This window comes from Canis lupus, chromosome 26 (assembly GCF_011100685.1).
Source record: "Canis lupus familiaris isolate Mischka breed German Shepherd chromosome 26, alternate assembly UU_Cfam_GSD_1.0, whole genome shotgun sequence".
Classification (NCBI taxonomy): Eukaryota; Metazoa; Chordata; class Mammalia; order Carnivora; family Canidae; genus Canis; species Canis lupus.
Genome location: NC_049247.1, coordinates 7,414,176 through 7,440,378, shown reverse-complemented (window position 1 = coordinate 7,440,378; position 26,203 = coordinate 7,414,176). Strand labels below are relative to the sequence as shown.

General features: G+C 50.1%; 1 protein-coding gene across 6 annotated transcripts in view; it reads left to right on the top strand.

Annotated features, from left to right (window-relative positions):
• The window catches only part of MLXIP (MLX interacting protein), a 63,502-nt gene extending 37,579 nt beyond the window's left edge, over positions 1–25,923 (top strand). The window contains exons 2-19 of one of the 6 annotated variants that reach the window (XM_038574950.1): positions 4,951–5,057; positions 5,815–5,900; positions 7,280–7,369; positions 7,738–7,779; positions 8,119–8,290; positions 8,952–9,041; positions 9,483–9,527; positions 9,621–9,712; positions 10,652–11,303; positions 11,710–11,831; positions 11,947–12,100; positions 13,523–13,647; positions 14,124–14,225; positions 14,346–14,473; positions 14,738–14,861; positions 16,244–16,373; positions 23,658–23,733; positions 24,161–25,923. In XM_038574950.1, the coding sequence (XP_038430878.1) occupies positions 4,951–5,057; positions 5,815–5,900; positions 7,280–7,369; positions 7,738–7,779; positions 8,119–8,290; positions 8,952–9,041; positions 9,483–9,527; positions 9,621–9,712; positions 10,652–11,303; positions 11,710–11,831; positions 11,947–12,100; positions 13,523–13,647; positions 14,124–14,225; positions 14,346–14,473; positions 14,738–14,861; positions 16,244–16,373; positions 23,658–23,733; positions 24,161–24,587 (2,764 nt within the window). In that variant the 3' untranslated portion in view covers positions 24,588–25,923. Of the gene's footprint in view, positions 1–4,950; positions 5,058–5,814; positions 5,901–7,279; positions 7,370–7,737; positions 7,780–8,118; positions 8,291–8,951; positions 9,042–9,482; positions 9,528–9,620; positions 9,713–10,651; positions 11,304–11,709; positions 11,832–11,946; positions 12,101–13,522; positions 13,648–14,123; positions 14,226–14,345; positions 14,474–14,737; positions 14,862–16,243; positions 16,374–16,981; positions 21,749–23,657; positions 23,984–24,160 lie in introns of those variants that run through there. The other 5 variants (XM_038574952.1, XM_038574951.1, XM_038574953.1 and 2 more) reach the window with 5 other exon arrangements.
• Positions 25,924–26,203: the final 280 nt, after the last annotated feature.

Sequence of the window (26,203 nt, the reverse complement as noted above, 5' to 3'; positions counted from 1 at the left end):
CTTAGAAATTTTTGTAGTGTGTTTCTGGTTACACTTTAAAGAAGGAATGTGGTAGGGCCCCTAGGTGGCTCAGTCAGTCAAATGTCCAGCTCTTGATTTAGGCTCAGGTCATGATTTCAGGGTTGTAAGATTGAGCCCTGTGTTGGGCTCTGTGCTGAGCTGTGCTTAAGATTCTCCCTCTCTCTCCCTTTCCCCCACCCCACCCCTAAAAAGAAGGAATGTAGCATAATCCTTAAGCCAAGAAATACCCCCATCAGCCATGTCTGGAGAATTTTTTAATGTGGGGCAGGGTTGGGGGGAGAAGAAGCCTGACTACTGATGCTTTCTGGGGCTACTGCTCTAGAGAGCTCTGTCAAGGAGCTGCACGTTCCCTTTTAGAAGTGTATAGAGCAGCCCTTCCTAGTAGGTTCCCTGGCAAACTAGACATTGGGTATCCCCCATGAAAAGGATCCAGTCCAGGTTTGGTCTGTGGATGTCTGCATAAGGAATGTCTCCTGTCCCCTCCTTGAAGATTGACAGTGACATCAGTGCACCAAAGGCTCTGAGAAGCCTATCAGTGAAGAAACTTAAAGATTAATTTATCCTCAGGGATGCCTGGGTGGCTCAGCAGTTGAGCGCCTGCCTTCAGCTTATAGCATGATCCCAGGTCTGGGAATCGAGTCCCACAATGAGCTCCTTGTGAGGAGGAGCCTGTTCTCCCTCTGTGTCTCTGCCTCTCTGTGTGTGTGTCTCTCGTGAATAAATAAAAATCTTAAAAAAAAAAAAAAAAAGAAATGTATCCCCACATTTTTCTTTTTTCTTTTTTTTTTTTTTCCCCACATTTTTCTAAAAATGTGTCTATGGATTCCTTTTTCCTTTGTAGTACCTTGATATATGTATAGAACTGTATGTGCTGCTTCATATCTTGTCTTGAAATTTCTGTGGGCAAGGGGTGGTCAATCACCATAACATCCTAGTTGCTCTTTCACTATCTCTACTTTCGTGGGTGTTTTAGGTTTTGGTTTGGGACTCACTTCTTTTTTTTTTTTTTTTTTTTAATCTTTTTTTAAAAAAGATTTATTTATTTATTTATGAGAGACAGAGAGAGAGAGACAGAGAGACAGAGAGGCAGAGACATAGGAGGAGGGAGAAGCAGGCTCCATGCCGGGAGCCTGACGTGGGACTTGATTCTGGGACTCCAGGATTGCGCCCAGGCCAAAGGCAGGTGCTAAACCGCTGAGCCACCCAGGGATCCCCTGGACTCACTTCTTTGTGTTGGTTGAGCACCACCTGTTGACTGTGGAGGTATTACAGGAATCTGAGACGATGATGTGGAACCAGTTGTATATTCTGAACTCCTATGTATTTGTGCTGAGGTTTGACCAAATTTGACAAACATCAAGGAAAAGCGAGCTATTTCAGCAAGCGAAGAGGAAGAAAAGGAGAACCCCAAACTGCCCTCTGTCCAGTTTGGTTTCTTGCCCGCAGGGTTTGAGCTCTCTTTGCATCTTCCCACCTCTTCATTGTATGTAATTGAAGATCCAGTGTCATCTGATGTCTTTGAGAAGATGGCCTTCTGCACACATCAGCCACTTTTTTTTTTTTCTTAACAAAGCAGGGGTGAGGTTCGGTTTGTAGTTAAGTGCAACAGTCAGTTCTCAACAGAACACTGCAGGACACCAAAGGTTGTTCTCTTCCCCAGGGTCCTTGTTCCCACTGCAGCCCTTGTACTTCTGTCCTCCGCTGCCATCTCTGGAGGTGGCGAACACCTCCTCAGGATGCCACAGAGAAAGCGGCCTTTGAATCCTGGCTTCAGCATGAGGAAGCTATCAATTACAGAAAAAGTGTTTTTTTCCCCTTAAGGAGGTAAAAACAGGGACAGTTTTTTGTTCTGTTTTGTTTTGTTTCCTGGAACCACCTTCCAAGTTGCTGGGAGGTCTTGCAGAGGAGGGGAAAGAGGGTTGGTTTTGCCAAGCTGTGGCACCTGATCTGTGTGCTGTGTGCTCTGCTCTCCAGCCTGGCATAAATCACCCCACACACCTCCCACCGGCCTCATGCAGGAAGGAGCTCTTGACCAGGCGTGTTGTTGCTCACCTCAGGGCCATCACAGGCAGGCAGAAGAGCAGCAAGGACCACGCCCTATCTCGGGGTTGAACCCAGTTTCCTTATCCTCCAGATGGTACCCGAGATGTCATCTCCTCCAGAAAGCCTCTCCTGACTATTCAGACTGGCTTGGTTATGCGACTTTATGCTCCCACAGCCATCTGCTCTTCCTTGTGACCCCTCAGCACCTGATATGCTCCAAAGGGGTAGGACCTCATGTGCCCCTTCTGTTCCTGTCCTCCATTTGTAGCATTCATCCCTTGTCCAATGAGTGAGTGAGACCCAGTGCCTGCCTTTAAAGCACTTAGACCTCTGACCAGGTCTTTGTTCACTGGTATCAAGGGTGGGACTGTGGGCGTCACCTTTTTCCTCTTGTGGAGAAGGAAGAACCGCATCACAGTAGGGACAAACACAAAAGAAAGGACTTCTCAAGTCAGGAGCTGTGAAAACTCCGGGCTTTCACTTAATAACTTAAATCCAGATAATTGAGGTGGTTATGAATAACATTTTGCTGTAGGGTTTATCAGTTGTATGTGTCTAAGTGTATATGTACATACACACAACACTGTCTCTCATTTAATCCTTATTAAAACACTCTGGAGGAGACGGTATCATCTTGAGTTTACCCAGGAAGCTGGTGTGTCAAACAAGTTACCTGCCTGCAAAAACTGCCCACTACAGCAGAGGCTCAAGACCTGGGTGCTAGCTGCTGGCCACTGAACCTAAGTGAAAGTGGACCACTTAGAGGTGGGTTAGGAGTACCTTTGGACTGGGAAGAAATGGCAAGGAAAGTATCTGACAGGTTGGAAGCATCCAACCCTCTGTCTGTTCCTCAGATTCTGTAAGGGCGTCCTATGACATTTTCTCTCTGGGGACCATGGCCTTCTGGCCTGTGTGCTTCAAAGCCTGGCTCACTGAGTTAGGTGGGAGAGGCACGAGGTCTTTGCCAGGTCCACAGCCAGGGGTTTTGCTTTTTAACCCAGATTCTCAGGTTTAGGTAGGATTTACTGCTTGGATACTATCTTTGGAAACCCCATTGCTGTTCCTCACGAGATTTCTGAGTGGGTTTGCAGAAGAGGCAGAGCCAGGGCTCACAGTCAGGTAGAACCACCAGAACCCCTAGGGTATAGACTAAAGATCATGCCTTGCCCATCTCAAGCCTTCTGAAAAAGGGAAGGCCTGGGCCAACTGCCCAGAGGTGGCTTCTGACACACACTTAGAAAACTAAACTGTCTGAGAAGGCTGTGCCACTGGGAAGTGTTCCTCATCTGCTGCTGTTAGCTTGATGTGCAAGGACTCCTTAACTCATCCACAGAAGAATTAATCCAAGGCCCTGCTATATACCAGGGTCTATGCTGGGTACTTAAGGTGATACCTGATGGGCCCTCCCCTCAGCAAGCTGCAGGGTACTGCATGGAGGTTTGGTTGTGGGCACCGCTCTATGTGAGTGCCACCTTTGAGTTTGATTGGTGCTCAGGGACCCTGAAGGAGTCATCAGCAAAGGTGAGGCCAGTGCCAGCACAGAGGAGATTGTATTGGAGTAGATGGCAGAAGGAGCTCCCTGAGCATGAGGACCATGTGTGCACAGGTCTGGGGGCAAGAGAGGGCCCCACAGGCTTGAAGGGCAGTGGGATATTTGTGTGCCCATATTCTAAGTGCTTCTTGGGGACTGGTGGCAGAGGAGGTGGAGCTTGGCTTTCTTTCTTTTTTTTTTAATTTTTTTTTTTATTATTTATATATGATAGGCACACAGTGAGAGAGAGAGAGAGAGAGGCAGAGACACAGGCAGAGGGAGAAGCAGGCTCCATGCACCGGGAGCCCGACATGGGATTCGATCCCGGATCTCCAGGATCACGCCCTGGGCCAAAGGCAGGAGCTAAACGGCTCCGCCACCCAGGGATCCCAGGAGCTTGGCTTTCATTCATTTGCCAGCAGATTTCTCTTTTTTCTTCCTGCCTTGGCCCCCGTCCCCACTTTATTGGGTTGTAACTGACATACAGCATTGCATAGATTGAAGTAAGGTGTACAATATGATGACTTGATATATTGAAAAATCAGAAGATTTTTAACTTTAATTATGGAATTTTTTTTAAAAAGATTTTATTTATTTATTCATGAGAGACAGAGAGAGAGAGGTGCAGAGACAAGCAGAGGGAGAAGCAGGCTCCATGCAGGGAGCCCGATGTGGGACTTGATCCCAGGTCTCCAGGACCACACCCTGGGCTGAAGGTGGCACTAAACCGCTGAGCCACCCGGGCTGCCCTGATTATGGACTCTTTAAAAAAATTTTATTGGGATGCCTAGGTGGCTCAGCAGTTGAGCATCTGCCTTCAGTTCAGGGAGTGATCCCCAAGTTCTGGGATCTAAAATCTTTAGATTTTATTTATTTATTCATGAGAGACAGAGAGGGTAGGGGCAGAGACAGAGGCAGAGAGAAGCAGGCTCCCTGCAAGGAGCCCGACTTGGGACTCAATCCTGAAACCCCGTGATCATGCCCTGAGCGGAAGGCAGACACTCAACCACTGAGCCACCCAGGGTCCCATTAATTATGGAGTATTTAAAAGACAAGTCAAAGTTGATAGACTGATAGTGAACCTGTATGCTGTTGTCCCACTCCAACACTTACCAGCCTGTGGCCAGTCTTGTCCCCTCTGAGCTGATACCACCACTATTCCCACCTCCCCCCTTCCCTACTGTGGATCACTTTGAAGAAATCCCAAAGTGATTTGTGTCTTCTATTAAGCCTAGCCTATGGCTTGTGATGGATTAATCCAGAATTTTGAGGCCTGGAGTGAGTGGGTGGCGCTTTTTAATTTCATTTCATTTTCAGAGGAACCACTAAGTTTCCCTCTTTGTCTTACCTTTCAGTGGGAAGTTGGTGTCTCCAAAGTGGAAGAATTTCAAGGGCCTGAAGCTCCAGTGGAGAGACAAGATCCGGCTTAATAATGCCATCTGGCGGGCGTGGTATATGCAGTGTGAGTCCTATATGGGCTTCTGGCAGGAGGGAACTGCAGGGACCCCAAGGTTCTACCACCTGGAGGCCTTTGCACTTGGGCCCCCAGAGCCCACTTATCAAACATTATGCCTCAAAAGGAAGCCTCTCTTGGACTATCTGCAGCAGTAGGAAATCAAGCCCAGATCCTAATGAACTGGATACTTCTCAGGTGTCAGGCACAGGGGATCAGTCACGTGGTCTGTGTCGTGTTGTTGCCCATAATCTGCAGGAGACAGATGTGTTAGCCAGGTGCTCATAGCATAATATGCTCACTATTAGGTTGGACGCTTGGGCTCAGTGTTGTAAAGGCAGAGGAGGACAGAGGGGTTAGTTCTTTTCAGGAGAGTCAAGGAGGTTGTAGCAGAGAGGTGACATTTGAAGAGTCAAGGAACAGTTCCTATTTTCAGCAGGTCAAAGAAGATGCAGACCCAGGCCTTATTCTATCTCTAGCTAGCTTTGTGCCAGTAGATCTGGTGAGCTTTGCAGGAGGTCAACGTGCTTGGGGAATGCTTAGGTTAGGCTGATGTTTCTCTTGATAAGCGACTCCCTTTCTTACTGATGAGCTACTGACTACTGACAGATTCTTTTCCTTTATTCTCTGAAATCTCATTTTCAAGGGAAGGAGAAGGAAAGAACACTTGGGAGGGTCCCACCCTGAGGGAGATGTGGACTGAGGGGCTAGAGACTCCTTCAGGGTCTTGGTCATAGTGATGATGTCTCATCTTTTCTCTGCCCAGATTTGGAGAAGCGCAAGAATCCTGTGTGCCACTTCGTCACTCCACTAGATGGCTCTGTGGAAGTAGATGAGCATCGCAGGCCAGAGGTACTTGGCTCGTGACCATCAGTAACTGGAAAGGATCTGCCTAGGGAGAAGTGACTTTCTCAGGGCTGGGAATAGCGGTTAGCTCCTGCAGGGGGAGTAAGGGGCACAGGGAGAAGGTCTGGCTGTGCTGTGCTGGCAACCATGGTGACCTTGCAAGGATCAGGATGTGAAAGCCTACAGAGGCTCACCTCTTCTCAGGCTGGGCTGACTCAAAGACTGAGGGGTTCTCCCATTGGGGCTTACTCTTCTCTGTCTCTTAACATTGGTATCTCTCTGGAAGTCAGCAGGAAGGCCATCTGTGCTCTTTACAAGGCAGAAGTCTTTAACAGGTAAAGAATGACCTCAAGATCTTTATATACTGAGATGGAAAGATGCTGAAGAAATAGTAAATGAAAAAAAAAGCAAGTTGTGCAGCAGTATTTTAGCAACTTTATGTTAATTTTTTAAAGTGTGTATTTATGTAATTATATGCGTGTAGGAAAAGTCTAGAAGGATATACAGAATCCTTTATTTGTACCTGTACCTTGGGGGAGGGTAATTAGAGTGAGGCAGGTACCCTTTATGCCCTTCTGCATTGTTTTAATGTTATCCAACCATGTCTCACTGTTAGAATAAAAGGGGAAACAATTAGAAAGTAACCCAATGAAAGACCCTTTGCAATGGAATGTGATCCAGTATTGGATAATATTAAGAAATACCAATTTGGTAGGTCTGGTGATAATACTGTATTGCTCATTGTGAAGATTCTTCACTGTCAGACACACAATGAAGTACTTTTAGGTGAAATTATGTGGGTCTTATGACATCTTGGAATTGCTTTAATATATTCCAGCCATAAACAAACAAACAAAAAAAGCTGTAAACAGCCATAAACCTGAAAGTGAGGCAGGTTCTCTGAGGCAGTCGTGCCTTCTTTGTCACTAGAGGTCTTCAGGGATATGATAGAAGGGGCTCACTTGCATGATGGGAAGGTTGAAGTAGCTCCTCTTGAAGTCACTTTCCATCTAAAATTTCACCCTTTGAAAATGTGGCAGAGTCTCCTGGGTAAGGGCATTCCATGCTACCCCCGTGATTTGTAGGGCTTTTCCAGTGCCTGGGTGCGGACCTTCTCCCTCTTCCCTACCTGAGCACTCTCTCTGACCTCTGCTACCGAACCGTGCTTGGTTATCTGAGGTCATGAAGTAAAAGCACATCTTTAGGGTAGAGGCTAGTCGTAGCTCAGAAGAGGTGGGACACTTTGTAAATGAAATTCTATGCATGTGGTAGGGTTCTCTGAGCTGGATTGCCTGGGGCTGACTGACAGTGTCAGATGAATCTTTATTTTCAGGTTGAGTTCTGACAATCACCCTCTTTTGATTCAAATCTGTATCTCTTCACAGGCCATCACCACTGAAGGGAAGTACTGGAAAAGCCGCATTGAGATTGTGATCCGGGAATATCACAAGTGGAGAACCTACTTCAAGAAAAGGGTATCTAGTTTGGGCTTCAAGAAGGGTGTGTTCAGGAAGCCCCCATAGGGGAGGGAAGGCTCTAAGTACTGTGTTCAGACAACTGGCCCATCACTGCCCCTGTGGAACCCAGTGTTCCAGCCCAGCCCAAGTGATGGGCTTACTTTGGCCGTTATCTGTGGTCTCAGTTTCTCTCACTGCTAGTTATTCCACAAACACTGGTTGCAAATCTCTTCTGTGTCCAGCCTGGGTTCAGGAATGACAGAGAGCAGGATCCCTCATGTGCCTCCCAGGGAGAAGAGGCCTGGATACTTCCAAGAGGAGAGGCTGAGAGCCTCCTCCCCTCCCAGCACCCCAGGTGACCACCATGTCTCCCTTTTTCTCCACAGCTACAGCAACACAAGGATGAGGACCTTTCCAGCCTGGCTCAGGTGAGTGAGTGTGGGGGCCGTGAGGACCTCATAGGAACCCTCCTTTGACAAGAAACAGCAATGATGTGGGTGGCCTGACAGTGAAACCCGCAGCAGGAGGTGGTGAGGTCATGGACTATCTCTATAGCTCCAGGAGGGGCTGCCCTGCTTCTCACCTGGAGGCCATGCAGGGCAAGGAAACAGGCCAGTTTTCCCTGCTTCATGCATTCACCTCATCTTTTACAACAACCCTTACAGCTCTATAAAATAGGGTAACATACTTGCCTTGTGTGAGTGATTGGGAATTTTGAGTTCACTAGTGCCCCTTTGATTTTTTTCTTCCCCCTCTGTTGGCGGTAGGATGATGACATGCTTTATTGGCACAAACGTGGGGATGGATGGAAGACCCCGGTCCCCATGGAGGAGGACCCACTGCTGGACACAGACATGCTCATGTCAGAATTCAGTGACACCCTCTTCTCAACGCTTTCCTCACACCAGCCGGTGGCCTGGCCCAACCCCCGGGAAATAGGTAACCCATCCCTAGATCCTTGACTTTGAACACATAGCTGGCTTCCTTCTCTGCCAGCTCTCCTCAACCCAGCGCCCCAGGGCAGGATTGGCTAACCTCACCGGCATCTGAGGGCCACGTGCACTGAGTAGGTGGGAACTGTAGGGGGGCCTTCCTAGGCAGCTGTCAGGCCCATGATGCCCCTGTGAGAAGACAGTGGGGATTTGGCCTGAATCAATTTTGTATTTCTGATACTGTCCCCTTAGCAGAGGATTTGTGCCTAGGCCAAGTGACAGGGCCTCTGACTCACTGGAGGAAAATCAGAAACATTTCTGGGCATGACTTTTACCTGGCAGCATTCAGGCATCCAGTGAACACCTCAGGGAAGAGCCCATGACTAAGAACTGGGGATCTCTGCATAGCTGTTCACAGCTTCCTGGGAGTGTCTGTTCCCTGATCCTTATTTTACTTTTCTTATAAAAACTCTCTTTCCTGCCTTCTGAGGGTGGAGAATAGCCACAAACCCACAAGAAGGTAGAAATTCCAGCCAGCCGCCTGCATTTCTCCTTGGAAGAATCTAGAATGTAAACAGGGCCAGGAGAATCCATTCCATGCCTTTTATATGTTATTGCAGCATTGAGAAGGCAGAATGATTCCTCTGTCTCCTTTCTGATTCTTACAGCACATCTGGGAAACGCAGACATGATCCAGCCGGGGCTGATTCCTCTGCAGCCCAATCTGGACTTCATGGACACTTTCGAACCCTTCCAGGGTGAGGACAATGGGGCAGAGAGAGTGTGGCTGCCTGGATCTCCATTTGCCCAAGATAAAGCACACTGGTGCTTCCCTTCATGGAGGGAACTGTTAGAATTGGCAAGGGGGGAGGACTTAAAATTTTTCCAGAACTACCTTTTTTTTTTTTTTTTTTTTTTTGGTAGTAATTGCAAGGTCTGGGAAGCTTTTGTGCCACAGGGCTCTCTGAAGGGAATTGCCATTCTCACTCCTGTGGTCTCAGATCCTCAGGTTTGCCCAGGACCGTAAGCAGTTCTCCCTGTAGGCAGCAGAGGGCGCTGGCAGCACAGCTGCCTCCCAGCAGTGTCCTGCAGTTAGAACTGGGCTTGTAAGAGCCACGGAACGCCAGGCTTGGGAGTATTTCAGACCCCACACTAGTTGCCAACATGAGCGGTTCCAATCAGAGGGCCTCTTTCTGCAGAGTTACCTCAGGGGGGAACACCCTCTGGCCATTGCATTCCTCTGGGTAAGATGGAGTTCAGTGCCTGATTTATTTGGATCTTAATTCAAGGATGTTATGGGCACACAGAGCTCAAAAGCACCTGATGTTGTCTTTCAGACCTCTTCTCTTCCAGCCGCTCCATTTTTGGTTCCATGCTGCCTGCTCCTGTCTCAGCACCTGCACCAGATCCCAACAGCCCTCCTGCTCAGGTAGAAGGAGCTGGGGAGAGGGGGCCCAGGGCTAGGCTAATGAATAACCATACAGTCATAAGCAAAGTGCTAGGGCTTGCTAGATCTAGTGCTGCATACATAGAATGCGTAAAGAAGTTATTATAGCCCTCCTTGAAGGCAGCCATAGATCTCTAAGAGTTGGGAGCTATCCATAAACATGTACTCCTACCTGAGGCTGCATGTAACCTGTGTGCAGTGAGCTCTGTTCTGACCAGTTAAGAGAGGATTAGCAAAGGAAAACATGAATTGCTAATAAAAAGAAGTTCCATGTATTTCTTTTACTTTTTACTTAATAATTAACACAAGTTGTTTATCAGGTGCTGGGGCTGCAGAACTGAGTGAGGCACAGCTCTTCACCCTTAGGGGCTCTCAGACCGACACCTGTATCCAGTTAGACACCAGAAACCTGGCCCCATCTTCTTCCATCTGGCTCTGGGAAGAATTTCTTCTATAGAGACTGAGATCCTGACAATTGATTCCTTACAGCGTTTCCCTTTTAGGAGGAGGTGACCTCTAGAAGTTGATACATGAAACTGTCCTGAGGGAACCCCATGAGCAGCTGTGCTCCAGGCTGCTTGTGCTCTGTAACACAAGACGGCTGGGTCTTTGCAGGGGGGGGGAACCCCTGCTGGACTCTAGAAACAAGATATTCCCAGGCCAAGAGCCAACTGTGTGCAGTCATTTTGTCTGAGCTCTGTGTTATCATTTAGTCCCTAATGGAAACAAGACCCCTGTGGACACCTAGAGAGATATCTCCATTCCCCCCAAATTAGCAGTAATGGGGATGGGAGCCATCGCCTCATCCCTCTATCCAAATGTTCTGCTCAGGAGCCCAATGTACATTGTTAGACTTGTGTTATGTCGTACCAGGAAGTGACAGCAAGTTGTGTGATCCATCATTTGTCCTTCCTTTCTCAGGAGACCATCCTGCCAACCAGCGCGCTCCCCACTGTGAGCCTCCCCGATAGCCTCATAGCACCTCCTGCAGCCACCGCCTTGGACCCCACGGATCGGCAGGGCTGTGAACGAGCCCCGCGGCCCGGAGACCCCTTTATCCAGCCTACGGACTTCGGTCCCCCTGCACCACCCCTGAATGTCCCTCAGCCTTTCCTTCCTGTGTTCACCATGCCCTTGCTGTCTCCCAGCCCTGCCCCAGCACCTACTTCTCCTGCCCTGCCTTTAGCCCCGCCCCCTGCCACTGCCTTGAGCCCCTCGGCTCCACCTACCTTCCTGCATCCAAAGTTTGCTGGCGCCAGCAAGTCACCCTCCGTCATCACACACACGGCCTCTGCCACTCTCACCCATGATGCGTCTGCCACCACCTTCAGCCAGAGCCAGGGCCTTGTCATCACAACCCACCACCCCACACCCTCGGTGTCCCCCTGTGGCCTGGCACTGCCTCCAGCTACCCGGCCGCCAACTGCTGGGCCTCCCCAACCGTGTTTAACTTTTGTGCACCCCAAGCCTGTCTCTTTGACTGGGGGAAGGCCCAAGCAGCCCCCCAAAATAGTGCCTGCTCCCAAACCAGAGTCTGTGTCCGTGGTATTGAAGAATGCTTGCATTGCCCCAGGTGAGTCAGGTGGAGGGAAGCCAGAGTCTAGTCTTCCCTTCCCGAGGGATATTTCCCTGTCTCCAAGGCTTGTAGACTTGTGACACACATATTGTGAAACGAAAGTGTTCCAGTCTACTACATGTGTGTGATCTAGTTAGTCTATTGTCTACTCTGTATTGTTCTTTTAAAGTTAGTCTCGACCCAGTTTGAAAAAGCATGATCTGGGTGATATCTTTCCTGGGTCTGTAATCTGTCCCCTTCAAGGAGAAGTTGCAAAACGAATGTCAGGTATCCCAGTGGTTTTGTCTTTCTGTGCCCTGTGGTAAGGAAGGCAATGTCTTAGCAGCAGGAGAGGGGTCGATGCTGCTTCTGGGGTGCCCCACAGCTTGGGGGGGGCCTCACTCTCACCTTCTTGTTCTGGTAGCTGCCTTTTCAGGACAACCACAAGCAGTGATTATGACATCAGGCCCTCTGAAGAGAGAAGGGATGTTGGCTTCTACTGTGTCCCAGTCCAATATGGTCCTCACACCTACTGCCATTGCCCGGGTAAGGGGTCCCTGGACAGACGCTCAGCATCCTTACCACCCCAGCATGGCCCTACTCTTGGATAGTCTTCACCTGACATGATCAGGGGTGACCTCTCTCTTCTGTGTTACCTCAGGGTCCTGGAGTCACGGAGTTCCACAGTGGCATCCTGGTGACAGACCTTGGCCACACCACGAGCAGCCAACCTGCCCCTGTCTCTCGGCTCTTCTCTCCAAGCACGGTGCAAGACTCCCTGGTGAAGGGCGAGCAGGTCCCTGCCACGGGTTCTAGTGAGTGCGCATTCCAGGCAGAATGGTCGGGACTTGATGAGTGAAACGAGCATGCCCACACCTGGATCAGGGAGACGGCTCATGAGGTTCCCCAGGATTGAGGCTGGACTTCCAGAATGTGCAGTCAGGTCTTATAAACCTGCCCACAGTGCTCAGCATAGTACCAGGTCATCTACAGTAGCAGAAAAGTGGCAAGCATGTGCATGGCAGACAACTAGAGTGCATGGGGAACACCCCTCTGCCCTCCTTCAGAAAGGCCTGGCTCTGAGCTGCCAGTTCTGATCCAGAAAACGGAAGCCACCCAGGCATATCTTCACATCAGTGTGGTCATCCCTTAGCTTTCAAGCACCTTGCATCTCTTGAGCCCATTTCTATGCCATGGGGCGTCCATTGGCAGGACAGTTGAGGGAGAACTGATTTTGCCCAGTGAAGAGCCACGAAACCAGGGATAAATGATTTGCTTGAGGCTGTGCCCATGGTGGTGGGGGTAGAACCAGAACCCAGGCTTCCTCCTTTCAGATGCCACATCAGTGAGGGAGACCAAAGATGCCTTTTTGTCTCAAGTAAACCAGAACATGGCTTCTCCTGGAGCTCTATGTAAACAGTTGTCCTCCCTAAACAGTCCAGGAGACCAGAGGAGGAAAAGTCTCTGCCTACAGAGATCAGAGAGTAGAGAGACTTTGGTCAAGGAGGGTTGGATGAATAAGGCCACCAGTCTGGAAAGCTAAAGACAAAGACTAGTTACCAGTCATGCCTTTACAGTGGTGTAAGTTAGGCCTCAGGTACCATAGCATTACCCTGTCTGCCGAGCTGCAGAACCCTGGGCATTGGAGCCAAATAGGGAAGCTGAGAGAATGGAGAGGGGTTGGGGGGCAATGGCCAGTGCCACAGAAAGGTATGTACTGGGGCACTCTGGGGAGGCATGCATGGTGGCCCCGGGGGGCTCAGGGGCTCCTGAGAGATGCCAATGACCAGGGCATGGCTGGTGTGGCAGTGGGTGAGATTGAAAATACAAGAGAACAGATATGTAGAGTTGAAAGAATAAAATAAGCAGGTATGGTAAGAAGTAGAGCCTTAATGAAGTTGTAGAAACCGCAGGCGGCCTCCAGCTGGCTTGTTAGGCTGGGTGAGTAGTCAGGCCTCTTCTCAAAACTCTCCATGTCCCCCAAAACATGTGGCTGGCCAAGCTCAGGCCCTGTTCCTACCCCATGTCCTGCCAGCCTTCTCCAGGTCTTATCCACACCTAATAGAACCCTCCTTGGGATGTCAGCAAGGATTTCTCCAGTTTTTGCTCTGGGGTCACTGTGGGAGGTTCCACATGGGTTTCTAGGGTTTGGGATGTACAGGGGTTCCTTCCTGGGTGAGCACTGTCTCAGCTGTTGCAGCCAGCCATATCCTAAGAGGAGTCTCTGTTCTTCACAGGTCGAGATTGCCCAAACTCAGGGCAGGCCTCTCCATGTGCTTCTGAGCAGAGCCCCAGTCCCCAGTCGCCCCAGAATAACTGCTCAGGGAAATCTGCAGACCCCAAAAATGTAGCTGCTTTAAAGGTATCACAGGTCTCTCTTGGGTCTTGATTTCCTTGGAGAGATGGGCAGAGGGGCAAGGAGGAAAATATCAAGGGACCATCAGGGCAGCTGGTATTCCATAGCATCAGGAGCCTGGATGTTTGCTGCTTATCTGGAGATTAGGTTGGGTCTTCCTATTCCTCCACCTCCTGGCTGGCCCTGAGCCCCAGAACTAGCACCAATCCCATGAACCCATCAAACCCTGGAGCCAGCGGGAGGCAGCGGCTGGAAGAACCAGCTTGGGAAGAGGGAGGTGAGGGTGGCTGGGAAGTGCTGATCAGCAGCAGAGGCTACGGCCCCGAGGGGCTCCATTCTGCAGGTAGGGTTTTCTAGCATCCCTGCCCTGGTTCCTCCTCTGTCGCCCCTCCTTCCACTTACTCTCTAGCTGCAGGTTGGGAGGGCAGGGAGTGGCACTGCAGTGCACCCTGTGTCACAATGATGAGTCGATTCCCCAACAGAACCGGCAGATGAAGCATATTTCAGCTGAGCAGAAAAGGCGCTTCAACATCAAGATGGGCTTTGACACCCTCAACAGTTTGATTTCTAATAATTCCAAGCTGGTGAGTGATGCTTGGGGGGTAGGGGTGGGAGTTGTGTTCCTGTATCGGCCTTGGTACCAGGTGGACAGGCGGGGGTCACTGTGGCTGTCATGGCTCTGACCCACGCTGTCCGTCTTACAGACCAGCCATGCCATCACACTGCAGAAGACCGTGGAATACATCACCAAGCTGCAGCAGGAACGGAGCCAGATGCAGGAGGAAGCCCGGCGGCTGCGGGAGGAGATTGAGGAGCTCAACGCCACTATCATGTGAGGCTGGCAGTGTGGGGCCGAGGGCTGGTGCCTCGTCCTCCCAAGTGTGTGTCACAGAGGCGGGGGGGGTCCTTTGTGGCCTTGTCACCAATAGCCACCTCTCTGTTGTAGCACTTTGGGCTTTTGTCATCCTCCTCCTTCTGAGGCCTTCTCCTCTTTGCCTCGGTGGCCCACTCGGCTGGCCCTGTGCACTCGGTGCCCCAGGGTCCAGCTTCACTGTCAGCCGCTCTGCGTTTCCTCTGATTCTTCCTGTTGTTCCAGCTCCTGCCAGCAGTTGCTCCCTGCCACGGGAGTCCCTGTCACCCGGCACCAGTTTGATCACATGAGAGACATGTTTGATGAGTATGTGAAGAGCCGGACCCTACAGAATTGGAAGTTCTGGATCGTATCTTTGGGTTCTCTTTGCTTCTCCCACCCCTCAAGCTGTGCACTGAAACAACAGACACTGACACCCTAGTTGCTTTAGAAAAATTCTATATAAATGGTTGTCATTGATTTTATCAAACAGGCAGTACTGGTTTGCCTTGGTGGAGGGGCCCAGCCTGGCCCACGGTGTGAAGTGGGCTGTTGTTGGTGACCATCCAGGCTTGGGGCTTCCCGGGAGGCAGAACAGGCCAGTTTTGCTCTCTGCGTGCTTGGGAAATAAAGATGCTTTTTTTTGCAAGGTGCTAAAGCCACCTGCAGAGGCAGTCCTGGAGGAGGGAGGTAGGATCTAATCTAACATATCCTGGCAGCCATCTCAGGCCTTGCAACAACAGGGAGGCTGAGTACCACCCGGTGGGATAGATGGGAAACCAAGACTCATAAATGACTAAGTGGCAGAGTCAGGATTTGAAACCAGCTCTCTGCAGGCTGTTGTCTGCATTTAGGCCCCATGGTCTTTGGATACTGTCCTGAGGCACTTCGACCTGAGCACCAGAGTCTGTCCCTGGGGCCAAGGCACACCAGTGCTCAGCTTTCCATATGTTAGCAGGACCCCTGTGGGGGACAGCTCCTGCCTCATCAGTCCACTTCCAGCTACCTCTCTGCCTCAGACAATCTGCACACATGATGGATGGGCCTTATGTCTTCACCATGTTGCTGACCATTGGGGAGCAGAGGATTTTATCCGTTTGCACTCTAGTGGCTGGTTTTGGAGAGCGAGATGACCAGACACCATCTCTATTTCCTCTGCTTTGCCTGGCTTACTCATCTTGGCTCTCGCCCTTATCATTGATGGAGCTGGGTGGCCACTGGGATGATTCAGGACCTCTTTGGTAAAATGGCATAGTCCTCATCATCCTCAGCTTGGGACCATGGGCATGAGCGTGGCTGAGATTAAAGAGAAAATGGACCTCATGACTCTGCAGAGTTGATTGCCCAGGATGGTCTGAGAGACCTGCACAGAATGTGACTAAGCCAGCACATGTTTAGCACAAAGGACAGACTTCATTCATCTCTAGATAGATAGTTTCCACCTTTTAGTTGGCCATGGGCCTCTGTTGTTCTTGCCAGTATGTATACAGACTGTTGGCTTTCATGTAGTCATTCTTGGACCTGTTCCACACCAAGGAGACTTCTCTGTCCTTGTCTCTGGCAAGGGTACACGAGGGTGCGTCTTACCTAGATTGTGCTCTTTCATCAACTATACACAGTTACTTGGTGGTCCTAGGGCAGGTCAGTCACAGGCAAGCCTGTAACTGGACTGTATTCTCCCCACCCTTGGTTACGTGTTCGCTGGCCTGCCTCCTTGCTTCTTGCCTTTTCTTTAACCCACGTGCCATACAGTTCAGTATCATCATCAAGCCGCTGTTTGAGTCCTTCAAGGGGATGGTGTCCACCAGCAGCCTGGGAGAACTGCACCGGACGGCGCTGTCCTGGCTGGACCAGCACTGCTCCCTGCCTGTCCTCAGGCCAAGTGAGTTAGAGTCTGCACGGGGCCATGGGGGCTTGCCAGATCCTTTAGGATGGTCCCAGAGGGGGGAGGGCCTATGCAGGTAGACTGCAGGCAGCCACGTCAGCAGTGCGGGGAGCACGAGGATGATGCTGAGGAGGAAGTGCCAACTGCAGGATAGGGCACATCCCTTAGCACCTCCTTCGCTTCCTATCATCCCTGTGTGTCAGTGTGCTCAGGTCCAGCTGGTGTTTATTGAGCACCTCCTATTCACCAGGCCTTGTCTCAGGTGCTTTCAGATATGCTTTCTCATTTAATTCTTAAAACTAACAAGGCTCTGCACATACATCGAGGTTATAGAGATATCACATTAAAACAAGTGGGAAAACAGGAACAGCTTGGGATTCTCTGCCTGTCTGCAGGAGAGGAGACAGGGTTTGGAGATATATCCTAGGGGCAGAGAGGCTTTGGTGGTATCTGTCCCTTGGTTGAGCTCAGTGCCTCTCCTGCTTTGGTGGGCATAGGAATTACCACACGGGTTGTATGTATAAGACCATTTGTGCTGTCCATTGTGGGACTGGAAGCTGCCGTGCTTGCCTATGTCCCTGGGCTAACCTCCCCCTTTCTTCCAGCGGTGCTGAACACCCTCCGGCACCTGAGCACGACCACCTCCGTTCTGACAGACCCATCCCAGCTGCCAGAGCAGGCGGCAGAGGCTGTCACCAGAATTGGCAAGAGATCTGGGGAGTCCTAGCAGCGCCTAGCGGGCACAAGGCTGCACAAGATGCCGTGGAGGCTCTTCCTTGCCTGCGGAGAGGATGCTGCACCCCACGCCTCTCCTGATGCAGAGCTCAGGGCTCCCCTCCAACTCCACTGGCCCACTGGGCCACTCAGAACACTGCACTCAGGTCTGCAGCAGGTTCGGGTCCTGCCAACAGCAATAGCCCATCTTTGGGAACCCCTTGCTGTGAACTCTTACTCAGCGACCTCAGTGGTGACCTCCCTTCCCTGCCCTCGGGCAGCCCAAAGTCCTGTCCTGCTGGCAGTCTGCTGGGCCTTTGGTGCCTGTGCAGGGAGTAGGTGGGACAGAGGGTCAGGGCCTGCTCCCGTGAGATGGTTCTGTTCTCAGACTCATGGGTGCTTGCTCCTGTTACCCTCCAGGCACCCGGATGGCCCTGAGTGATTGATTCCCTGTGCCACTCTGACTCACCCGTGGGGCAGGTGGAAGGCATCCTTCTTCCTCCCTCAGACTCTGACCTTGTAAGTAGGTTTGAATGGCTGCTCAGGCTTGCGCACGGTAGGCTGCTCCCACCACACAGGCCGCCAGGGAACCCCAGAAGCTGCGTGCAAAAGCAGTAGATGTGAATGCACTCGGGACAAGAAGGAAAGCACAAGCAATGCAAAGCTGCTGCTCTGGCTCAGGAAGCCCCTCGGGCAGCGCTGCGGGCTGGTGTCACTTCATTCTGGCTGGTGTGGCAGCAGCCATGTGTTGGTGACTTGAGAACCATGGCAGGGACTCAGGCGGGGCCTCATTGGGCACCACCTCACAGCATGGCCCTTGTTCACCTGCTTCTAAGCTGCAACCTCGGATGAGCCAGCAGTGTTCAGTGGACGCTCATAGCCCTCAGGGTGTAACATTTGAAAGGCCAGACTCCACGGCACCGCCATTGGCCTGTCATCTTGTCTGGATTGTTCAGCCAGGAGCCCCAAACCATAACAGTTCTTGGACCAAAGATGTCACCACACCCAAAGTCTGTCCTGTGTTGTGTTTCAAAGAAGAAATTGTTGACAGGCAGAACTTTGAGGCAACCAGCCTCAGAGCTGTCTAGGCATCTCCCAGATCAGATAGTGAAGAATTACACTCATATTTGATCAAGGCGGGGGGATATCTGAAGGCAGTGGCCTACTTCTGAATGTGGGAGTTGCATTTGGAATGTCCAGGCCCATCCTCTTGCTGTATCTGCAGGAAGGAGCTGCAGATGGAAGGGCGGGCGCTCTCTCTAACACTCAGGTAGACCAGCCAAGGGTACCTCCTCATTGAAAGAATGTGCTTTTAACGTCCTGCTGTGAAGTTCAGAGGGTCAGTGGTCTTTCATTCAGCCTCTGTCCTCCCTGCCAGAGATGGAGCCTGGGCAGTGCTAAGCAGGCCAGAATTCCTGGGTAGGGTCTGTGGGGGGCACTGAGGGCTACCTCCTGGAGTGTGGATGCATTCAGAGGCTCCCACTGGTTCCTGGAGGCCCTGCTGAAGATGCTCAGGGGCAGCCAGCCCTGCGTCAGCCCCAGCTGATGGAAGATGGAAGGGGTGTCTACTCCCTGCCTCTGGATGTGCCACCATCTCTGCTGCAGGTCACCGACCAGTCACCTATTCCCTTGTCTGTGCTTCAGCCCCGTCCAAGAGCAGCTTGGCGGCATCCCTCAGCCTCTCCAGAAAATGTGTTTACAGGCCTCCCACATCACTTCCCTGAGGGGTAAGCACAAGACAAGGCTGGGCCGATCCTTCACGTCCACTGGGAAGTGGTAAGAGAACTCATCCTTCACCCCAGGATAAACACGAAGTCGCCCTTCAAAAGGGGAAACACCACCATGGTAAGAACTCACTAGGGTCAAAAGGAAAGACACAAGATGTCCCCAGCTACAAGGGTTCATGGAGGGCCATGAGCTTGGTCCCTTCCCCAGTTCCTGTGCCTTTGTAAACCATACAAATGGCCGTAGTGCTCGGCCCAGCAAGACCTCTCCTAAATTAGCAGCCTTCTCCCTACCCCGTGATCAGCATGGGGATTTTTTTTTTTTTTAACTCCGTGGGATATAAAATTGGCCTCTTGCTTCTTCGGCCTACCTCTCCTCTTCCTTTTGCTGAATTAATGTTCATGATTTTGTTAAATATTTAAGGCTGTTAGGTCATGTAAGACATGAAGGGTGTGTGTGTGTGTGTGTGTGTGTGTGTGTGTGTGTGTCCTAGCAGACTGTTAACTAGATGCATTTTTTTTTCATGTTTTTGTTTTGAGACATTTACTTAAATCCATTTCTCTTGGTGCTCACAATTACCATGGCGATAGGGCCACAAAGCTGTATCTCTTACCACAAACATGATTGTTTCTTGTCCCAGAATCATTTCTTATGTTGGAATCTTGCCTGATGAACCTGGCCAGACATAGGGGCACAGCTGGGGTGCTAGGACAGCGAGACCACTCTGCCAGAGGCCTCAAGCGCATGCTGATCGCAGGGCTGTGCTCTGTTTACACTCCTCACCCCTGCCACTGCCTCTGCTCCCATAAAAGAAACTTTAAAATGCTGACACTTTGGAGAATAAAAAAAATCAATCTGAAAAGGGGGGGAAAAAAAAGCCTGTCTGGGACATAAATCTGAAAAGCATTTCTATGAAATCTTTCTGTGCCATCAGCTCCCTTCGAACTACTACCTGCTCTTTCACGATGAGTGGGAAATGTAGGGACAGGGCAGGTGCCACCATGGGGCTTTCTGAAAGTTGGTGCGGCCCGTCCCTCGTATCTCAGGCAGGTGACACCAGCAGTCACTCCCTGCCCATGCATCCTGGCTACTATCCAGCAGATTTTCTCACAGGAGCAGCAGACCCAATGTCAGAAGTTAGCGTTAATGAGGTGCTAACGGGTGTCGCTGGCTTTCTGTCAAGAGGAAGGGCTGGAGGGCAGGGAACTACCAGCTCTGCCCTGTTCCTGGAGCCTCCGCAGGAGGAGAGGTGGTCAGTGGTTGACCATGTGTCCTTGGGAACCCAGCTTCATCTGCTTCCTGTCCTTGTGACCTGACCCCTTCTCCCCTTGCTAGAGGTTGGGCCTGAAAGTTTTTCTGCTCTGGCCGACAGAAATAAAAACTTTGACTCTGAACGAGCATGGCATCCCAGGGTGATGCCAATCACTTTTGTCTCACCCTGGGTGGAGGAGTGTAGTGGCAAGTGACCTGAGAACAAGAGGAATGAGGAGCAGGTTCGTTTCCAGGATTACACGCTATCACAGTCTAGCTGAAGCACTCATCGGCGTGGTGCGGGGCTGTCCTCTGTGGTCTCTGCCCCACTGCCCAGGACTCCCCCTCCCCGCCGCACCGGGTGCAAGCTGGCCTACTCTCTTCTCTCTCTGGTGGAAAGTTGTCTTTCCCTAGAGATGCCCTGGTTCCCATTATGCACTTTGCCAGTGATGAAGCCCACCCACCGCTCATGGGAACTTAGCTTTCCCAAGTGTTCCCGAGGTCATGGTCTCACTGGGAAAGAGAGATGGGAGGCCCTGGTGTGAGCAGCATGGCGGCCGTGGGTCAGAATCTTTGCTCCTTGCCCTGATACCTCCTATGTTGAGGATTTTCACATCTGAGCATGGACAAGGGGAGAAGAGGGTTGAAGGTGGAAGAGCTTGGAAGCTCAACACCTGTTTGTAACATTCAGTAGTGTCCTTGGCCTTGACCCTCTCGGATCAGAGGGGCTGCAGGAGCTGGGAGAAACCTTAGGTCCTACTGTGTACCACCACAACTGCCCCATTTTCTTTCCCTTCTGAGGATTTGTCTTTCCTGGCTCCTCATGCAGGGGGCTGTTTCCTCATTGGGGTTTGCGAAAATCAGCCTTTGAGAAAGAAAAGGGAACTTTTCATGTTGAACGTTGGCTTTGATTCTGTGTGTGTTGCGTGTGTGTGTGTGCATGTGTGCATATGTGCAAGTGCTTGCACAAGCCCACCTGTGTGCGTTTACTTAATGGAATTTTATTTTTGTGAAATTCCTTCCCAATTATGTAGCAGAATTCATCTCCATCTCCTGGTCAAAGTTTTGGTTTCATAGTCAACCCTGGGTGTCACTATTTGAAGAATTCTCTTCTGGGTTTCTAAATAAAGGTGTGCTCCTCTCAAGGCTTGAGACTGAGGAGGGTTTGGGAGAAATGGATACATTTCCATGGAGTTTGCCCTGCAGCTAAAGGGCATGGAGGGCTCGGCCTGGGGAGACATGACTGCCAGGCTGTGTTTCACACAAGGGAGCTTGAGTGCCGCCTCTCCCCCACAGCACCCCGCTCTTTCCACACCCCAGTCTCTTAGCCCACAAAAGGGAACCTTGTTCATCTACTTATTTTGTAACATCACAACTGAGCCACCACGTCCTCCTTTTCCAGGTTCCAGTTCATTGTGTAAATGGTTCGTTTTTTTCTGTGGTGAGCTTTGGTGATTGTGTCAGGGCTCTTTTAGGAGACGGTTTCCCCTCGTGGTATGAACAACAAAACCCAAGGAGAGCCTTGTCAGTTGGGGGTTCCCTCAGGCCTGCGCCGTCCAGAACACCACCCTTCATGCTCTGCTGCTGAGAAGCCCATTTCCACCAGCTGTATTCAACACTACAATGCAGTTTTAAAACTATATTTGCATCCGAGACAATAAAAAGCTGTATTTTTTTGAAAAGCCTGTGATGTGTGATCTTAAATGCTACCCTCTTGGGCTGTAGAAATGATGATAGGGGGAGATGGGAACAAAATGATGCTTAGACTGGCTGACTCATCAAACCTTGGGGGATGGGTTCAGCCTGGATTGAAGGCCTTAGCGGTGAGGAGAGAGGCCCAGGTGAGTAGGGGGTTTTAAAGGATGACTGCTGGAAGGGTCCATGACTAAAGCCCAAAATCACCGCTTCTCATGGTGAACTCACCAGGGGCTGGAGCTCCAGGCCTTTCTCAGGTAGACAGAGTTCAGTGGTGCTTGTACAGACTGCCTGTGTCCTCCTCATCTGGAACCCGGGCAAATGGTACCTACCCTGCGCCCTTGAACTAGGGTGGTCATGAGGTTCACGTAAAATTATGTCAGGGTGCCCAGTAACCCCTGAAACACTGTATTTAGAAGGTGTGGGTTATCATCAGTATGGCTAACACTGGCCGCTGAAAGTGTCCTAAGTCGTGGTGATGATCCTGGAGGCCATGGTCTCCCTGCTAACCGTTGATCCAAAACTAGCAAAATGTAGGGAAGTTGATCAGCAAAGATGCTCTTTGTTGTGCTGAGAAGATTTTGATGATCTCTGTTTAATTTAGAAGCTTCTATCTTTTCATAGAATCTTTCTACCCTCCCCCACCTCATCCTTGTGCTTGGGAGATGACCCAGTAAGCTGAGTCATGCTACTTCTTGCAGATGGCCTGGCCCCTGTATGGAGCTACTGGCTTCTTTCACCAAATAACTGCCCAGATCCAGATCTCTGACTAAAATGCCGTGGGCTGATACACAAGCTCTTGTCTGATCAAACCCAACACCTCCCCCAAAGAAAAAAGCCTTCATGACACAAAGCAAGATTATGGGTCTTGAGAACAGGAGGCCCTGGAAAGAAGCAAGTGATTCACAGACTCCTCTGGCTGAAGAAACTTGATTTTCATTGACCATTGTCTGCTTTACTCTCTTTAAGTTTTTGAACCCAGCTCTGTGTTATGTATGAAATCTTAAAAGATGCTTGGGACATAATTCAGAGAAGAGGGTTGAGTTTGGATAGGCTGGGAGCAGGGAAGGCAGAGCAGAGGGAGTGAGACCAGTGCACTGGAGACTGTCCATCCACTTCAGGCTCTGGGCTCCACAGGGACATGCACACCCCTAGATAGTTCTCAACCCGGCAGTATGGCTATTCCTGTTTCATAGAGGAAGAAATCAACGTGGTTTTCAAAGTATCAAGGCCATACGGGTCAGGAAAGGCTAAAGGATCATTTTGTTGTTTTTACTTTGTAAATGGCATCTCCATCCACCATATCAGGAGGATTATTCTTGATCTGCCCTCCTCCTCCTCCCCTCCCCCACCTCTCAAACCCAAATCTAGTCAAGTTCGTCTTCTAAATCTCTTTCAAATACAGCATCCACTTCTCTCCATCACCACTGCTGTCATCAAATCCAAGTCACCATTATTATCCAACCAGTTCATATAATGTCCCCCCTCACTCTTGTCTTGTGGTATCTGGTGTGGTGTCAGGGCCAAGCCCTAGGGTCCGTTTCCCCTGCCCTCTTGTCCATCTGGCCCCTACTTCCCAATCTCATTTTTGCTCTTTTCCATTCTTTGAACATACCATGTTTTGCTGTGGGCTGTTTCACTCTTAAGGCTTTTCCAAGGCCTTTCCTCTGCCCAAGCCTCTCACTGTCTCCCACCTGGCTCACATTCTTTCTTCCAGTCCCAATCTTTGGACCTCAGTTCAAAAACCAACCCTCACATCCTCTTCCCCACCGCCCCACTCGATGCAATGCACAGGCGCACGCACACACATGCACAGTCAGGCCTCAGAGCACTTTGCGTTTACTCAGGACACCTGTCACGTTTGTCATTGTCCTTGTCCTTTGTCTTCCCTGCCAGGTACCGAAGACTCTCAGGACAAGGATATGGTGCTGATGGTCACTGCTATGCCCACCACAGAACTGGCACACAGCAGGTGCACAAGTAACCTGCTGAATGAGCCCTCAACACATACCATTCCAGCAGCCCAGCTGCCCCTTCCTCATGTCTGTGTCAGAGAGGTAGGGTGTGGAGACCCATGATAAGAATTCAGGAGAGGGGAAGCGGCAACTAGCAGGTACAGGTGTCAAGCTGACACTGACGTAGATGTTGAACAAAGTGAAAGGTTGATCCCGAGATTACATGTTTAATATAAAACATCAAGTCTAGTGATTTAGGTTGTAGATAGAACAATCTCTAACTGGCATCTAAAAGCATTTCATCTTGGATGTGGACTTGATTATTCTCTAGAACACAGTTTACCTTTTTTATATGTCAAGATCTGAATTTAGCCTTGTGTAGAATGGCATGATTGCACTTGTCCTAAATTTCAATTAAGTGTGCCTTTTACCTTTTTATTTCAGAAAATCTCCAGCACACACAGAAGTAGAGGGGATGGTACAAGGAACCCCCACTTACCCATCATCTGCTTTAAGAACTACCAACTCGGGGCCAATTTTGTTTCATATATACCTCACCTCCACCCCCATTATTTTGAACCAAGTCCCAGACACCATATGGGTTTCATTTGGAATAGTAAATGTGCTTTTTAGTGCCGTTTACAGAAGTGCATATATGCCTGTACTTGGTCATTTAAAGGCTCCTGAAGGCTTTGTCAAAAGCTACAAAGTCACAGTTAATAAGAAATCTGAGGACTGGGGAGTTCTTATTGATCAGATTTTCTGTTTCACTGAATCATTAGAAAACCCTTATTGTTTAAAGAGGGAAAAGCTTTCTAAGATAAGAGTCTACTTTCCTGCCTTAATGGGTATAGTGCAGCAAACAATCTAATCTCTTGATCTAGTCTGACTGATTTTCTTTCCTGGGGGACGAGACCAAACGGCGCTGGTTGAAGTTCCATTACAGACTTGTGGGAGTGGGGCCTGCGTGAGCAGGAGTCCCCACCTGCCCCCTCACCTGTCCAGATTCCAGCCTGTTGGTGTCATCTCCTGAGTCCCCAGCCCACCCATCAGCGTCACTGAATGACCTTCACCAGGATACACATAAGCTTCTCTGCTTCCGTGCCTCTCATCCAACACCTGCCACGGATTTGCCCAACTGCGCCTTCTTTCTCCTCCAGTCTTTGATCAAGGAACATGTGCCAAAGGCCAAATTTGAACTCAGTTCAGGGAACACTGCAGTGACTTTATTGGAGACACCACGAATCTATCGATATACTGAGTGATGGGGGCAAGCAAGCACGGGGGGCCATGAGTCATGAAGGAGCTCCAGGAACCCCCCGGGAGGGGACGGGGAATGTACCGAGGTAGGTGGTGCCTGAGCCAGGAGCCAGCAGGACACGCAGAGTTAGCTGGGCAGAAGGGCAGGACCCTGAGGGAAGAAGAGCATGCTTCACAAGACGTAAGCTCCGCCGATGCTGACACATCCATTGATGGAGCCTCCCCCTCTGCCCACTGGGGCTTTTTCTTGTCCTTATCTCTTCTGCCTCACTGTTTTCTCCTTTTCCAGTTGACTCACTCCTCTTTACGCTCCAGTTTCTCTTTCTCAGGTCTCTCTGCTTCTAACCACCATTTCTTTAACTTTCAACCTCCCCTGCCTGAAACCTTTTCATCCTCAAATATTCTGTATCTCGCCACATGGTGTTGCCAGCCTCCTGATTGCTCAAGCTGAAACTTCAGACGTCCTCCTGGGTTCTTCCGTCCCGTAACATCCCACCTTCAGTCTGTCATTGGTAAACCCTGTGTGATCCCTCCAGAATAATCACAAGTCCCTTCTCCCCACTCCCACTGCCACCATGTGGACGGACCACTGTAACATTCTCCATGGTCTACTTCTAGCTGCTCATCACCAATTCTTCACAGAGCTAGAGTGACCTTATTAAAGATACTTAGGACACATTGTCCCCCCAAACTTCCAGTGGCTTCCTGTTGCATTCAGAATAAAGTCCAAACTCCTCACCATCTGGCTTCTGACCACCGTGGGTGAGTGACAACCCTTCTGGGCCTGAAAGTCTTCATCTAGAAAATGTGGTTAAAAATCATACCCATCCCACGGATTGCTGAAGAATTAAATGAGCTGGGTTTACTATAAACACTTGTAAATTGAGCTTCTTTTGCTAATCTCTCTTCCCCACCTTCTCCCCCATTCCCAGCACTACATTCTCTCCCAACTCTCTCAGATTTTATTCATGCTACCACAAAGACCATCCTCCTTTTTATTTTTTTTTTATTTAAAATTTTTTTTTTACCATCCTTGTTTTTAATACCCTAGGGTCATTTTGATTCTCCCTGCCTCACAGCATCCTGCCTGCTGCCTTTCATTCACCTAACCTTGTGTTGTGAATTCTTTCTGCCTAATGTCGCTGACTGGGATCCCAGTCTATGCCATGGAACACCTGGCATGGGTCAGAGTTGAGAAATACCCCAACACGATCTTCCTAGCTCAGG